Source organism: Muscardinus avellanarius, assembly GCF_963383645.1.
Source record: "Muscardinus avellanarius genome assembly, chromosome: 5".
Lineage (NCBI taxonomy): Eukaryota > Metazoa > Chordata > Mammalia > Rodentia > Gliridae > Muscardinus > Muscardinus avellanarius.
Window position 1 is genome coordinate 62556510 of NC_137790.1, and position 17293 is coordinate 62573802.

At 39.2% G+C, this 17293-nt stretch overlaps 1 protein-coding gene across 1 annotated transcript; it reads right to left on the reverse strand.

The window, feature by feature from the left end:
• Positions 1-445: 445 nt before the first annotated feature.
• LOC308262990 (methionine aminopeptidase 1-like) lies at positions 446-1573 on the reverse strand (the record flags this gene model as incomplete). Its single annotated transcript, XM_080695802.1, is given in 2 exon segments — positions 446-778; positions 782-1573. Coding segments are annotated over 2 exon segments (1125 nt in total).
• Positions 1574-17293: the final 15720 nt, after the last annotated feature.

A 17293-nucleotide genomic window follows, 5' to 3' on the forward strand; every position in this document is an offset into this window, starting at 1 on the left:
ATATTATTTCCATATATATAATATTTAAAATCCAGAACAAGTGTTGCTAGTGCTTCAGGGATTTTCATCTTCAGCATTCTTCTGGAAAGCAGCTGGCTCTTGATAGCCAGGAAGTCTGTGGCAGTGATTAAAGCAACTAGAAGCAATTTAAGTAAAAGTGCTCAAGGGGCAAATGAGAACACAGGTATGCAGAGAACCGGGTGAGGGGCGGGGATACTGAAAGGAGTTGAGTAATGTTTCCTTTATTCTTCTCAGCTTTTTCAGACCCAAGCTTGAGGACATGCATCAAATGTTGTAGTCCTTTTTCATCTATAGTCAAAACAAAACAAGGAATAAAAAATTGCCTCTTCCTTTCTGTACTTTCAATAAAATGCACAGTACAGTAAGAAGATATTATTGACATGTGCTATCTCAGGAGAAATTAGTATTGGGTCATGAAGTGAAGTCACGCACTATCAAGTCGCCGAGTTAAGATTTCACAGCCAGTGTCCGTGACCAGCAAGGTGTGCTCAAACTGAGCAGACCGTTTGCCGTCTCTTGTCACCACAGTCCAACCATCTGGCCAGGTTTCATCCTGCCACCCACCTTCACAAATCATCGGCTCAATTGTAAATACATGACCCGACTTCATCACTCCAACTGCTTTATTTTTGGCATAGTGGGGTACATTGGGGGCTGTATGAAAAAGTCTGTGGTTTCCATGTCCACAATAGCTTCGAACTACTGAAAATCCATTTGCTTGAGCGTGTTTCTGGGTAATGTTTCCCAGTTCTCTGTATCAAACACCAGATTTCACTGCATCGATGGCCTGCATCAGGCACTCATATGTGGTCTGAACTAGTTTCCGTGCTCCCTCATCCACATCGCCAACAAAAAATGTCTCATTCAGGTCCCCATGATAACCATTGCGATAAAGAGTGATTACCACATTAACAATGTCACCTTCTTGCAAAGGCCTTCTGTCTGGAATTCCATGACAGATGACTTCATTCACTGAAGTACAACATGACTTTGGGAAATTATAATAATTCAGGGGAGAAGGATAACAATTTCTTGCTATGCATGCTAAGTGTACAGCATGATCTATTTCTTCAGTAGTTACACCTGGTTTAATCATCCCAGCAGCAATATCCAGCACTTCTCCAGCAAGCCTACATACAAGTTGCATTCCTTCTCTATCTTCAGATGAGAGTAATTTAATTTGAGAAGTGCCCTTAAGAGCCTGTTCAGATTCAGACATTCCTAAGGGATGATCACATCTTTGAATGTGACTTGGCACTGGCCTTGTTGGTATCAGAGGATAGTGCGGCCTGAGTTTACCAGTATATTGGTAACCTGCCCAGGGGTCAGTGTTTACATCACCTTCTACAGTCCAGGAAGACACTTCTCTCTTTGCCTTTTCATCTTTTGCTTTCTTATGTGGCAACCTGTGAGTAGCCCAACTTCCTTTAAAATACTCCTGCGAGCAGAAGTACGAGCCCTGGATGCCCAGCTTGATGCAGGTGGGACACTGGAGCTTGGCCTTGCTGCTGCGGCTGTCCATCTCGCACACTCGCGTCTCCATGGCTGCCATGCTGCCTGCCTCCATAATCTATTTTTAATCCCTCATATGACTGTAACTGACATAAAATCAGGCCTGATTGCTTCCACTTTGAAGCCAGGTATAGCCATGAGTAACAGTTAAACCACAACACTGTGACTCAGAACGCTTTCAAAAGCTTACTAGATATTTGTTGTAATTTCCATGAAACTCTCTGAAAAATCCTCATTAGCCATCTTTTCTTCAAGTTTCATATCGCCAGAGGCACCATTCCTCAAATTTGGGGGAATAAAGTCCTCCATCTAATTATACACTTATATATTTAAGAAATAGTTGTAGTCACAAATGTAATTTGTATTAATTAGTTCACTGTTTAGCTCAGTGAGCATTCATTGAGTGTCAGCTGTGTACCACTCACTCTTCTAAGCTTCAGGAGAATAAAGATAAATAAGACATAAGACACAACCCTTATCTATTGATGGTGGCACAGCAAAGCAGGTAACAACTTGTCTTCATTCTACAAAGAACGTACACTCAGAATAAGGAAGAGTATATAGCTAGTATTGGTATCATGTAAACTAAACACCATCTAATTTTTGGATTATTAATCCTGTCTGTGCATCTAAGAGGGTTTTTTTTTTAACAGATTAAAATATGTAGGCTAGTTTGGCAAAAATTCTACAAAACTTTTAGTACTCTCAATTAGAATTCTTAAATGACATAAAAATAATAGTTATAGCTTGTGAGGTCTTGAAATGTCTTTCTGTATGATGTCTTTGCTCCATTAAGCCTCTATGGCGCTGTTGTTTAACAGAAGTTTCTGCAAAAATGAACATGTTTTGTGATGCTCAATATTGTATTCACCAGCAACATGCGACTACTGAGCCTTTGAAATGTGGGTAGTGCAACTGAGGAATTGAATTACTTTATTTTAATTAGTTTAAATATCCACATGTGACAACCAGCTACCATATGATGGTACAGCTCAGCTCTATAGTGTGTAGGGCATGGCAACCTTGGGGACGACTAGGGGTTGCCTCATACTGAAGAGAATCTTTCCCTTAACAGATAGAAGAAATATTTGCCAGATGTTTAACCTGATTAGATATTTTGTGGGATTGAAGATAAAAAAAAACAGTAGGAAAAAAAAAGACAGCCAGTTGTAGTGGCACACACTTGTAATCCCAGTACTTGAGAGACTGAGACAGGATCAGAGATTTGAGGCCAGTCTTCGCAATTTAGCGTGACTCCAGCAACTCAGTGAGACCTTGATTGAAAAAAATTTTTAAAGGGGCCTAGTGATGTACGTCTGTAGAAGAATGCCCCTGAGTTCAACTCCCAATATGAGAGAGAGACAGACAGAGAGAAACAAAAGTGGTAACAGGCAGAGATCTAAAGGATACAGCCTTCACAAAACAGCTGACAGTAACTGCTATTCCACATGGTATTCATTTGTAAAAATGGATTGTCACTTGCAGACAAAGAAAGCCAGCTATGCTTGGGGCAGAAAAAAAACACAAGCTTGCCAGGCGTGGTGGCACATCCCAGCATTCGGGAGGCTGAGACAGGAGGATCACGATTTGTAGACAGCCTCAGCTACTTAGTGAGGCCCTCTGCGACTCAGTGAGACCTGGTTTCAAAATAAAGAATAAAAAATAGGGCAGGGGGTGTGGTTCGGAGGCTGAATGCCCCTAGGTTCCATCTTCAAACCTGCGGGGGGAAAAAAAAACCCACAAAAAAACCATAAGCTTGTTTTTATAGAAGTTGATTTCTCAATGAATTAGCTGGGCTACTTTTGTCTGTGCAAGACTAACCATATTACTAAATATTAATAAACTCTGCAGTCTGAAATGGACTGGCTGAATGTGGAAGAAGAGAAATATTATTTTTTCCTCTTAATAAAGGACATAAACCTAAAACCTCACTTCTTTGTCCATACACACTGGGGGGGGGGATTAGCAGATGGCAAAATACTCCTTTTCTATCAGTAATTCCTATAATCTTCTGATTTGTACACTGTATTACCTATGTTTTTTTCGATAAAGGATACCTGCTTTTTCTTACTCATTTTGCATTTCCACACTATATAGATATTCAAGCTGCTCAGTGTTACCAAACTATACCATGATGCTGCTCTTAAGCTGAAGGTACTGGGGACATCGCACAGGATCAAAATGACTTAATAATAGAGAGGAGTTTTTTGTTTTTGTTTTTGTTTTTCCAGGTACTGGGGGTGGAACCCAGAGGCTTTCTACCTGTGGGCTCTACTCCCAGACCTATTTTATGTTTTATTTGGAAACAGGGTCTCACTAAGTTGCTGAGAGCCTCACTAAGTAGCTGAGGCTGGCTTCAAACCTGTGTGATCCTCCTGTCTCAGCCTCCCAAGCATGAGGATTATAAGCGTGCACCAGCACACCCAGCAGGAGGTTTTTTTTTAATATACACAAAATATTTTTTTCTTTTAACAATTTTTTTATTGAACATAAATAGTATACATTTAAACTATATTTGGTGCCCTCTCCCCCCTGCCCCCGTTTTCCCTTCCCCCCTCCCACCAATGGTTGTCCAGGTTAACCATGTCTTATTCATAATTTTACACATGTTCAGATGTAGACCCTCATTAATCAAGATCAGCCCTCCTCCTCTCCTATCTTTCCATTCACACTTTGCTGGTATTTCCCCTCCATTATCTGGAGTCCCACTGGTATCCTCTGTGTTTCCTAGTTTGGGCATATTAGAGGAGACATATGTACCTTCTCCTTCTGTGCTTGGCTGATCTCACTTAACATAATGTTCTCCAGGGCTTTCCATCCTCTTGCAAATGATATAATTTTGTTCTTCTTTATGGCTGAATAGAATTCCATTGTGTGTATTTCCCACAGTTTTGCTATCCAATCATCTGTTGATGGTGATCTGGGTTGGTTCCATATTTTGGCTATTACAAATTGTGCTGCTATGAACATAGGTATGCATATGTTGCTGTATTTCTCTGAATTCAACCCCTTTGGAAAGATACCCAGGAGTGGTATAGCTGGATCATACGGTGGATCTATTCCCACCTTTCTTAGGAATCTCCACACAGATCTCCATAGTGCTTGAACTAGTTTGCATTCCCACCAACAGTGTAAAAGAGTTTCTCTTTCCCCACATCCTCGCCAGCATTTGTTGTTGTTTGATTTCTTTAATAGAATCACTGATACCAGCTCCATTCCACCAGCCTGCACTGTCAAGAGAGACAGAGAACCAGACTTAATGAAACTCTCAGGCCACCATGATTTTTCTCCTCTTAATTAATTATAAGGAATTATTCCAGACACATGAGACACAATACATGAAAACAGAAAAGAAACAGAATATGTCTTTTTAACAAATTAATTTTATTTTATTTTGTTGCTGGAAATTGAACACAGAAGCATTCTACTTCTGAGCTACAGGGCACGCCGAGCTTTTTAACCTATTTAAATGTGGAAACATCCCTACCTGTTCCTGTTTGCCTTTGCGCCTGTGCAATGGAATGAGTGATTCAACCCATCTTAGAGGAAGGACACTTCCTCCCCTCCCTCTACTCCCAGCATACCCCACCTCCAGGAGGGAGAGTAAACATTTCTCCTTCCCCTCAGGATTCCTCTGATGACACAGTCTTCTTAGCCTGGAAAGAGAAACTAGTGTTTAGCTGCTAGTGATTCAAGCCCTGGATTTTAAAGCTATTAAATATTACTGCATAGAAGAAAAGTAAATCAAACAGAGTTATGGGCTTGATGGAGAGAGTGTCTAATGCTGGCATTCTGAAATATACTAAAAATTGAAAGCAATGACAAAGCAAAGGGAGTTATGAGATAGAATTGTCTGGGGACAAAGGGGTGGCATGAGAGGGGTAGGTGAAAGGAGGACTGGAAAGCAAATACAGGGCTAGTAATTGAAAAACACTCTTCTTGCGTCTGAGTAGAATCGTGTTCCTCTCCATTTACCTGTGCGCACACAGGCGAGACTCACCCCAAAGCCTCTGCCTGTCACTTCATATTATTCTTCATTTGTACGAATACACCACTAAACTGATGGCTTTATAGATACAATAACCAGTTTTGCCTCTGAACATTGATTTACTATCTGTTGTGGCTCTTTATAGACAATCTCTTCTCTACATAGCAGGACAACTTGAGACCCAAGGACTCTCTGGACTCTCCCAGGGGTCACAGGGAGGAGCCTTTCCAAATGAATGGAGCCTATCTTCAAGCCAAGGGAGTCACCTTCAAATGGAAAATGCTGTGACTTACATATAAGGAACCACTGAGTGCCTCTCCAGGATTTGTTTTCATTTTAAATATTTTCCAAGTATATCTCACATACTTTTGAGGTCTCCATAACCCCTTTTCTCAAAGTCCCTGTAACTCAAGGGAAACCGACCCTATATACCATTTTGGAGTAGGTTCTTATCAATCCAGGCATGGTCACGTCATCTCCATTTCCAGTTATTGGTCCAGGACATAGGCTGAAGCCAATTAGCCCATGCCGTCCTCCCTTGTGACAGAACCTTTCCTGAGCTGGGACAAATGACTTAATTTGGGATTTTGGACCAGTGAGAAGGAAAAGACTTATTTCAAGGTCAGAAGAAAGGCCTTTGTTGTCTCCTGCTGAATAAAAAAGCAGATCACCTTGTTTGCTAAGTGGCAGTCAGATTATAATTCCAAGGAGAACCAGCCTTAAATTAATTCAAAATCTCTGACTCAGGGGCATGGAAAATATCTTCATATTTGAAATCAATCAAGCCACAAAATCAGCCATTTTTGAAGGCCACCCTGCCTATAAATTTATTCATCTCCTTAATATTTTAATCAACTTACTTGGAGTTATCTATTACTTGTAGCTGAAAGTGGCTTAAAATCTTTACCAGAGGCACCCAGAAAGCTAGTAAGAACACCTATTTCTGGACTAAAATAAAACCTCAAATTCTCAGTGATTAAATAGAAAGGAAAACCGTACATTATAATGTGAGAGTATAATGCATCAATAAAAGTATAAATATTAAAAAAAAATAAAGGAAAACTATTCCATGTTGGAGATGTAGGGAGCTAACTAAGTAGCTCTGATTCTATCCCCAGGGATCTCATCCTTCTGCATGAGGTTCTCCTAAGTCACACACTGGTAGATACCACCATACTTTTTCCCCACAGGTGTGTAAATTACATTTTTTTTTCATTTTTTGGGGGGTATGGGGAGGAACTCAGGGACATTCAACCTCTAGGCTACATCCCCTGCCCTATTTTTTACTCTATTTTGAAACAAAGTCTCACTAAGTTGTAGAGGGCCTCACTAAGTAGCCGAGGCTGTCTGCAAACCACAAACCACGATCCTCTGGTCTCAGCCTCTCAAATGCTGGGATTACAAGCATACGCCACTACACCCAGCTCTAAATTCCATTTTAAGGCCAGACATTGACACAGGCAAAACTGTACTCTCAAGATGACTTTATTATATGCCAAAAAAGAACAATAAGAACACAACATAGAGTATTCCGATGAATAAAATTCGTCTAAGTGCATAATTGTTTTACAAGCAATGAAAAAACTTAATTAGCTAATAAATAGTTTTGACATTTTTGAGACTAAGTTACAAATATAGTAATTAGTGGCAGAGTAAAACTAACAGGAATAAATTTCACTGGGGTCTGCAAAGCACAAAAGGATCCTGAGACCGAATGGTTTGAGACCTCTGCTTTACATCGTGGGCCTTCTTTATAAACCAGAACCTCCACTCAAGCAAAGTCTGAAGGAGCTGAGATGGGAAATAAAAATGTCCTGAGAGACATCAGAGCGCTCACCCTATGAAGTTCACCACTCAATTTCTTTACTGGCATATTATAATTTTCAGAACATAGAACCATACAATGGTTCTAAGTTCCAAGTTCATACCACCTCAGCTCTGCAGGGTTCTAATATATTCTTCCCATATATTCAAAAATAAGTATTACAGGACTCAACAGTTTTCCAAATTTGTAACATATGCTTTAGTTCTTATTTTCATTTTTATCTTTTTGCTGTGCTTACATATGTTAAAAATCCTTTACGATTTTATTGAGGTAAAATTGAAGTATACCTCACACAGTAAAAAGTATACAATTTGAGCTGGGTGTGTTGGTGTACACTTGAAAGTCCAATACTTGAGAGGCTGAGACAGGTGGATCGCAGGTTCGAGGCCAGCCACAGCTACCTAGTGAGGCTCTCCACAACTTAGTAAGATCCTGTTTCAAAACAAAGAATAAAAAAAGGGGTCGGGAGTGTAGCTCAGAGGTAGAATGCCCCTGGGTTCAATCTCCAGTGCCAAAATAAATAAATAAATAAATAAATCACACAATTTTAAAGTTTTGACATATCATGTACCTGTAAAGTGATCATGAGAATCAAGGTAGCAAACATTTCTATTCTTTTCAAACATTTTCATCACCCATATTTTATAATCCTTCCCTCCACCTCTGTCCCCGGAGCACTACAGATGTGTTTAATCACTCTGAATTACTTTCATTTGCTATAATTTTATATAAGTGTGTTAAGATGATTGATCTGATCATTTGACTGAGACAACTTCAGCATCCTGGGCCCCCACCTAAGCAAACCAAACCCAACTTAGTGTAAACAGTAACATGAAACTCAAGCTTAACCAATCAAAAACCACAAACTAACCCCTAAACAGGGACTTTCCACTGGAATGACCTAAATAAGGCCACTGCTCCACTGTGAGAAATTGATTTATTTTTACCTTGCTTCTGCATTCACTCTAAAAAAGCCTTACCCTTGTGCCTTTTTCGGGGGAGCCCCCCAAGCCACTTGTGGTCTGGAGCTGCCTAATTCACGAATCACTGCCTGCTCAATTAAATTATTTAATACTTTAGTACACCTCAGTTTAACATTGAGGAAGTCCATATACTATGCACTTTAAAAAAAATTTGGCTTGGATTATTTTACTCAACGTAATTATTTTCAGATTTTTTTAGTGTTGCATGTGTTAATTTATTTACTGCTGAGTGATATCCCTCTGTATGAATATACCAGAATTTAACTTTTCATTTGTTGATACAGATTTGGGTTGTTTCCACATTTTGGTTAATAAAATAAAGTGGCTATGAGCTTCCTGTTCAAGTCTTAATGAAGGCGTATGTCTTCTACATTTCAGAAGTAGAGTGGCTAGGTCACACGATAGGTATATTTTTAACTTTTGAAGGAATTACCAAATGTTTTTTTCAAAATGGTTGTACCACTTTATATTCCCATCAGTTGTTCAAGAGAGTTTTTTTTTTTTTTTGCTTCACATCCTCACCCAGACTGAGTTTGCCATTTATTTTCATCATAGCCATTCTAATAAGTGTGTAGTCATATCTCATTGTGGTTTTAGTTTGCATTGCCCCGGTAACTATACATTAAGTATATTTTCATGTTCATTTGTTATACATATACCTTCTTATATGAAGGAAAAAGTCTTTTTTATTTTATATCTTTATTAATCCATTGCAATTATACATTTATAGTGAGGTCCAATGTGGTACAAACTTACATGCACACAACTCTTGGTATTTTTACTTCCACATCTCACTCTGCTATTGCCTTCTGCCCTGCACACATTAGCAAAATTGGTAGTATTACCTTCTTATATTGCCATTTTGTTTTCTTATTTTTAAGAGTTTATAAAAACTCTATAAATATTTTGGAAGCAAGTCTTTTGGCAGATATACGTGTTGCAAACATTTTATCCAAGTTTGTGGCTTGCTGTTTTGCTTTCTTATAAAGAACAAATGTTCTTAATTTTTCTAAAGTCCAGTGGTATCATTTTTTTAATTGTTTTTGCTCTTTGCAGTTTATATAAGCGATGCTTGCCTCCCTTAAGGTCTCTTGCCTTTATCCTTGATAATTTATAATGTTGTATTTTACATTTAGGCTTTTGATCTATTTTATCATAAATTTTATGTATGAGGTAAGGATTGCTTCTTTTCATGTTGATATCCAGCATTAACTTTGAAAAGATATTTTTTCTCATTAAAAATTTGAGCAACTTGGCACCTTTGTAATAAATCAATTTATGAGTGGGTCTTTATTATTTTACTCTATTCTGGTTTATTGATAAACTTTTTGTCAATGTCAAAATGTCTTCATTTCTATTACTTTAGAGTTGCTCTTGAAATCAGGTAGAATAGGTCCTCCATGTTTTTCCTTTTCCTTTTTTTTTTTTTTAATGGTACAAGAGATTGAACCCAGAGGCATTCTACATTAGAGCTACACCCCCAGCCTGATTTTATTTTTTATTTGGAAACAGTGTCTTGCTAAGTTGATTTCAGTTTCACTACTTGCCGAGGCTGTCCTGGAACCCGTGATCCTTCTCTTTCAGCCTCCCAAGTACAGGGATTACAGGCATGTGCCACCACCTCCAACTTTTTTTTTTTTAATGATATGGAGTCAGAATTGTAATCCTAGTATTTGGGAGGTTGAAACAGGAGAATCACAGGTTCACAGATAGCCTCAGCTACTTAGTGAGGCTTTCTGCAACATAGTGAGACTGTTTCAAAATAAAGAATAGCCGGGCGTGGTGGCGCACGCTTGTAATCCCCGGGCTTGGGAGGCAGAGACAGGAGGATCGCGCTGGTTCGGAGCCAGCCTCGCTGGTTTAAGAGACCCTGTTTCCACATAAAGTTAAAAACTAGGTCTGGGAGTGTAGCCCATGGGAGTGTAGCCCGGAGGTAGAAGGGCTTCCAGGAACCCCAGTACCACCAAAAAAAAAAAATAAAAATAAAAATAAAGAATAAAAAATAGAAACAGGGATGTATCTCAGAAGTAGAATGCCCCCAGGTCCAATCCTCAGTACTGCAAAAAAGAAAAAAAGAAAAAAGAAAAAAGAAAAAGAAAGAAAAAAGTTTGGGTTACTTGGGGTCTTTCACACATTCATATATATATATATATATATATATATATATAATATATATATATATTATATATATATATAATTTCATATAAGTTTTCCAGTTTCTATTAAGAATACTCAGACTTTATTGCTATTATACTAATAAATTTGTTACTATTTGAAATCTTAATGCCATTAACTTTTCTAATCTATAATTATGATATATTTCTTGACTTATTTAGGTCTTCTTAAATTTCTCTAGATAATACTTTTAAATTTTTTCAGTATAGAGGTCTTAGATATCTTTTTTTTTTTCAGTACTGAGGATGGAACCCAGGCCCATTCTACCTCTGAGCTATACCCCCAGTCCCATTTTTTATTCTTTGTTTTGAAACAGGGTCTGGCTGAATTGCAAGGGACCTCACTAAGTAGCTGAGGCTGGCTGTGAACCGCAATCCTCTTGTCTCAGCCTCCCAAATGTGAGGATTACAAGAGTGTGCCACCACACCCAGGTTTTTGATATCTTTTGATAAGACTCTTAAATATTTTATATTCTTGGTTGCTAATATAAATAGAACTTATTTTTATTTAATTTTCCAATTGCTTACAAGTAAATTATGAGAAGTCAACTTATTATTGTAGATTTTGTGACATTACTGAATACATCCATTAGTTCTAGTAGTTGTTTTGTGGAGTCCTTAGTATTTTTACCCAAGCAATCATATCATCTTCAAATACTTCTTCCTTTCCAATTTTTGTCTTTTTATTTCTTTTTCATTTTTACCATACTGAGTAAAACCTGAAAAACATTGTTGAATACAAGTGGTGAGAGTGAACAAGGACCTTGTTTCTGACTTAAGGGCTGATAACAGTCTTTCACCATTAAAGATAATACTGGTAAGTTTTTATTTTTTAATTTTTAATTTTTAAAAAAATTTTTTGCAGTATTGGGGATGGAACCCAGGGCCATTCTACTTGTGAGCTACACCCCTAGTCCTATTTTTTAGTCTTTTAATTTTTTGAAACTGGGTCTCACTGAATTGCAAAGGGCCTCGCTAAGTAGCTGAGTTTGTCCACAAACCACCATCCTCCAGTCTTGGCCTCCCGAATGCTGGGATTACAAGCGTGCACCACCAGCTCAGCTTCTGGTAGGTTTTTATAAAGATACTCTTGATCAGTTTGAAAAAAATTCCCATTTCTAATTTTTTAATCATGAAAGGTGGTTGAAATTTTCAATACTTTACCTGGACATATTGAAGCCATGTGATTCTCTCCTTTGTCCTGTTAATATGGTAGGTGACATTGATTGATTTTGAATATCAAACCAAATGCATTCCTGGGATAAGACTTAGGTGGTCATGCTATATTTATTATCCTTGTAGTATGTTGTTGGATTCTACTACTACTATTTTCTGTTTTACTGTTTTCTTTTTATCATTTTATTTCTTCCATTTACTTTATGCTTTCTTTGCTCTTGCTTTTAAATAATTAAGCTATAAAACAATGTTGTTATTGGTAGAACTTGAATATTTTTATTATAAGCATTTAAAGCTATAGTTTCCCCTTGTTTTTGGTTTTCATTTATGTCAATGTATTTTCTAATTTCCCTTGTGCTTTTACCTTCAACCCATGAGTAGAAATGTGTTGTGATCAAAGAATAAATTATGTATAATTTTATAGTCTGTGTATTTGAAAATGCAATATGTTGTACTTATATGTAGTGCTGTAAAAATGTCACTTATGTAAGTTGTTTTGTACAGTTTTTTTTTAATTTTTGATGGTATTGAGGATGGAACCCAGGGGTCTTCTACCTCTGGGCTACTCTCCCAGACATATTTTATATTTTATTTGGAAATAGGGTCTTTTAAGCCAGGGAAGGTTGGCTTCGAACCTGCGTGATCCTCCTGTCTCAGCCTCGCAAGCGCGGGGATTACAAGCGTGCGCCACCACACCTGGCTGTACAGTTGTTCTGATCTTTGTCTTTATCAATTCTCCTCCTCCTCCTTCTTTCCAGCAATTGTTGATGGGAGAAAGTTGAAATTTTTCACTATGTGTTGAATTGTCCCTTTCTCCCACTTAATTATTCAATATTTTAAGTCTGTTGCTAGGTGCCTGCACATTTATAATTATTATGTTTAATAATTAAACATAATATTTATATTATGGTTGATATGAACAATATGGTTGATAAGAACAAAACTTTATTCAAACCCAGACCATCAAGCTCCCATATCTTCCTAAAGTCTGTAATACCAGCACCCAAGGTGTGTGTGGGGAGGGGGCACTGGGCTGGAATCATCCAGAGAGATGGTAGTAGCCTTGAGTGCCACTGGGAGGTGTTGAATAAAAATAATGGTGCAGTGGAAGTGCCCAGGGGGGTACTGAGTAAATTTTTCCCTAGCCTTTTCCTTACTGGGAAGGGCCATGGGCGGTAACTTTACCAGCTTCCCAGGCCTTGGTGTATTTTCCATGTGCTCTGTGGCATGCATCCTTCAGAAAATTTGATCTGCTGCCAGATCCTTCATAAGCAGGATAACCAGTGAAGCATTGCTCAGTTTATATAAATAACTCCCTGGCACCCAGACAAGGATGGACACAGAGCCCTCACCCAGACTCAGTCCTCACCTGAACTCAGAGTCATCTTCTGTGCACCCTGGACCCGTGTCTTCCTGTGCCTGGCTTGGGAGCTTCTGCACCCTCCCTCAGCTGATCCACAGCACTAGGCAGTCAGAGGTCCCTGACATATGCTTTTAGGGTGAGGTAAAGGGAGGGTCTGTAGCATCCTCATCACTTCTCTTGGCAGCTGTTTGGACCCAAGCCAGTTGTGTAACAGCAAGGACTACCCAGTTCATGGTGCCTAAGAGGGAGGTTTAGCCTTCCATGTGAGAGCTCCAGGTGGCCTCTCCTGGGACTGATGTTCTTTTAGCACAAACCATTTTCCTAGCTTACAATGTTCTTGGTTGCAATTGATATTGACTCAGCTGCAGGATCTCAGCTGGCACAGCTGTATTGTCACCTGAAGACTGTTAATTCCTCATATAAATGTTGTGATACATAAACTTTGGTCTGGGTCTGTCTGGAAAATAAGTGAGAAAGTGTCCCCACTCCAAAATTACATAGAAGCCACAACCTTCGTGATGGGAGGCCACTATGAAGTCTGTGCATCTTGTACAAGTTAATGTTCTGCTAGCAAGGCTTTAAGTCGAGTCGCTCATCTTGTTTTCCCTCACACATTCCTCTTCTACAAATGTACTCCACTGCACCCTGCTACAGATATTTCTGGAGATATGTGAGATGTGGCATCTCCCTTTTGTAAAAAGGAAACCGAGTCCAGGGAGAAAGAGTGACTTACCCAAAGTGAAAGTGTATCAGAACTCAGAAGCAGGAAGTCCTCATTCAGTGAACTTTGCAGCAGATACAGTGGTCTGTGTTTTTTCTCACCCTGTGTGCACTATGGGAACTGTCCTCTCCACAGGGATGTTCAAAAGGTAAACACTACTCTGCTTTATCTGGACAGCCTATAGATCCTGTGCTAACTTCCACTAGCGGTCACAACTAACTACCATAAACATGGTGACTTATAGCAACAGAAATACATTCCCTCACTATACTGAATTTACTTTGTGTGTGTGTGTGTGGTGGTGGGGATCTGGGGATGAAACACAGGTGCATTTGACCTCCAAGCTACACCCACTGCCCTATTTTTTATTCTTTATTTTGAAACAGGATCTCACTAAGTTGTGGAGGGCCTTACTAAGTAGCTGAGGATGTCTGTGAAACATGATCTCCAGTCTCAGCCTCCCAAATGCTGGGATTACAAGTGTGCACCACCTCGCCTAGCTTGATACTGAATTTAAATTAAAGTGTCAGCAGTGTTAATTTCTTCTGGAGCTCCAAGGAAGAATCAGTTCCAGGCTTCTCTTTCAGGGTTGGGTGGCTACAGTAGTTGTTGATATAGATACATCATCTACCTCTGTCCCTTCTGTGTCTGTCCTCTGTGTGTCTCCAATAAGGACACTTGTTACTGAATTCAGGGCTGACCTGTGTTATATGAGATTATCTCATCTCCAAATCCTGAACTCAATGACATCTGCAAAAAACCCTTTTACCAAGTAAAGTCACATTTGCAGGTTTTAGGGATTACGATATGAACATCTTTCTTTTTTCGAGGGGAAGGGGCACCAGTCATGCTATAGAGCCCCTGTGTCCTCTTCCTTTGGATTTGTGATATCTTGAACTTACTACATGCTAGAGCTCAGTAAAAGGATGTTTATTGAGTTTCTACTATGAGACAGGAATCCAGGGAGGAGCCAGTGACATAAATATAGATGAGGTGTATTGTTACCACCTTTTATAGTTAGGTATTAAATGTCCCCTCAAGAGCTCATTTATTCATATTCAAGATTGATATTTCAGTCAAGATGGTTGTAATCCCAGCAGTGAATAAATTAATGTAATGGATGGAGAGGTGGGTCTCTCGGGGATTGGCTTTGGGATTACATTTCCTCTTCCCCCACACTGCCTCTTTCTTGCTCCTCACCTCCATGATGTGAGAAGCACAGCCCATCTGCTCTCCCTCTCTCTCTACCTCCTGCTGCCATGCCCCAAGATCCTTGGTCCCCAGCCTCACATGGACTGAACCTGAAACTGTAAGAAAGGAATTCTTCTTTCCTCTAAGTTACATGGTCAGGTCTTTAGAGTATGGCTATGAGAATGCTGGCCAGAATATCACCAAACTATAATTTATTCAAAGGCTCACAATCCACAGATCCAAGATGCTGGTGAGGTACAAACAGCAGCTGACATTAAACCGTCATCCTATTGAAGGAGTGCTTAGCATACATGAGTCACTGTAACAACAAAATGTCCTCCTAAAATCTCACTCATGGTTACAGGAAAGGCTGTCATTTTCTTTGCCTTTGGTGTGAACCCACCATGTGGGAAATGACATTGGAAGAAGTTGACAGAGTTAGGACATGCCAAACATGAACCTTTGAAAAGAGTCCATACAGTATGTAGCAGAACTGTGGCCAGTTTCACCTCTCTTTAATTTCTGTGGCCACATACTGTGAAAGCAAATGTGGATTTAAAAAAAAAAAAACAAAGCCCTTTCCTATATCAAGTAATCAACATCCTAAGCCCTTCGCACAAGGCAATGAGGAATCAAAGAAGGAAAATATATTAACTTGTGGCAAAAATAAGTGCTTCAAGCCTTTTTTCCTCTGATGCTAACACAGGGGACCCTGGAAGCAGAAACAAGTTCCCACAGAGCACCACCTTTTCTGCTAGAGAACCTGCCACCACTAATTTTTTCAGTCAATGTGGATTTTATAGCTAATTCACTAGGACAAGACTTCCTAAACCACTTGAATTTACAAAAAATCAGGGTCACTAAGTAAATTGTGTCCAAAATAAGGGAGTTTCAATGCCATTGATCCCCATTTCATGCTCCATTTTATTATCTCAGGTGTGGCAGGCATTCAAAATATCTTTCTTCCTATTGATTCTAAGCCCTAAGCTCAGCAAGTCTGTGCCATTTTATGAGCAGATGCTGTTCAATGCTTCCCCAACACGACAGCCTCTGAAGGCAATGAATGCACAGAAAAAGAGAAGGAAAAAAAAACAGTTTATACCTTTGTGGTATAAACTGTTCATATTCAGTTTTGCAAAAATAAAATTATAAAAGGTCCTCCCCTATAATTCTAGAAGAGTTAAACTTCAAAGCAAGGCTTGAGCAAAGCAGTGTGTTCCACCACCATGTCGCTGGCACAGGATGCAGGGAATCAGGATGGGAGGTGAGGGAGAGAAGGGGGGACACTTTTGAATTAGTGAATATCTGACTTATCCTAATTTAAACACAGAGAATGGAGTGAGGATGGAGATGCTTAGGGAAAAAAAAAGCCTAATCCAGCTTCCAACTTAAAATTGCATTACCAAGCCAGATAATGATGCCCTTTTGGTTGGTTACATTTGATCTCAAGGCCATGAATGTCACTAACTGATTATACCCTTTCAGCTTGATTCTCCAACCTGGTAATATAGAGATGGGAAGCTGCCTTGTGGTATTTACTTTTACAGTAATGATTTCTCCCACAGAAAGCATCCTATGTGCTTGTCAGTCTCACTTACCATTCTTTGCCCTTCTCTCCTATTGCAGGCTTCCAAGCTGTGACCTGGAGATTTCATTACTGAGGATTGATTATCCCCAAGGTCTTGAGAACATGAGAGACTTATCCAGATCCTGAACACACTCCTCCTTTAGGACACACTCTAGATATCCATATCATACCTACAGCTTAGATATTTGCCTAATAAATTTGGCAATGCAAGTGCTTAGCATTCTTGGGGTGATTTTCAGATGATGTGTCTTCATATTTGGTTATTCAGTTCACAATAGATCTGCTCCTTGGACCTGTCTGTAGCCTTTGAATTCAATCTCTTTTGTCATTGGGAAACCAGTGAGCTTTAGGCCATGAGAAACTCTTTCCTCTGGCCATTCCTTCATGATACCAAGAATCATCCAGAAAATGATGGAGCCAGGCGTGGTGGCGCATGCTTGTAATCCCTGTGCTAGTGAGGAGGATACAGGAGGATCACTCAGGTTCAAAGCCAGCTGTGCTGGCTTAAGAGACCCTGTTTTCAAAATAAAAAAAGTATAAAAATAGGTCTGGGAGTGTAGCCCAGAAGTAGAAGGGTTTCCAGGAACCCCAGTACCACACAAAAAAAAAAGAAAAGAAAAAGAAAAAGATGAAAGCCATCACTATTTCTCTCCCTATTATACATTGAGGGCCAAACTAGCACAGGTACAATAAAACTTTTAAAAAAGACAAAGAATAAAATACAACAACATTGGGGGAAAGATATGAATGG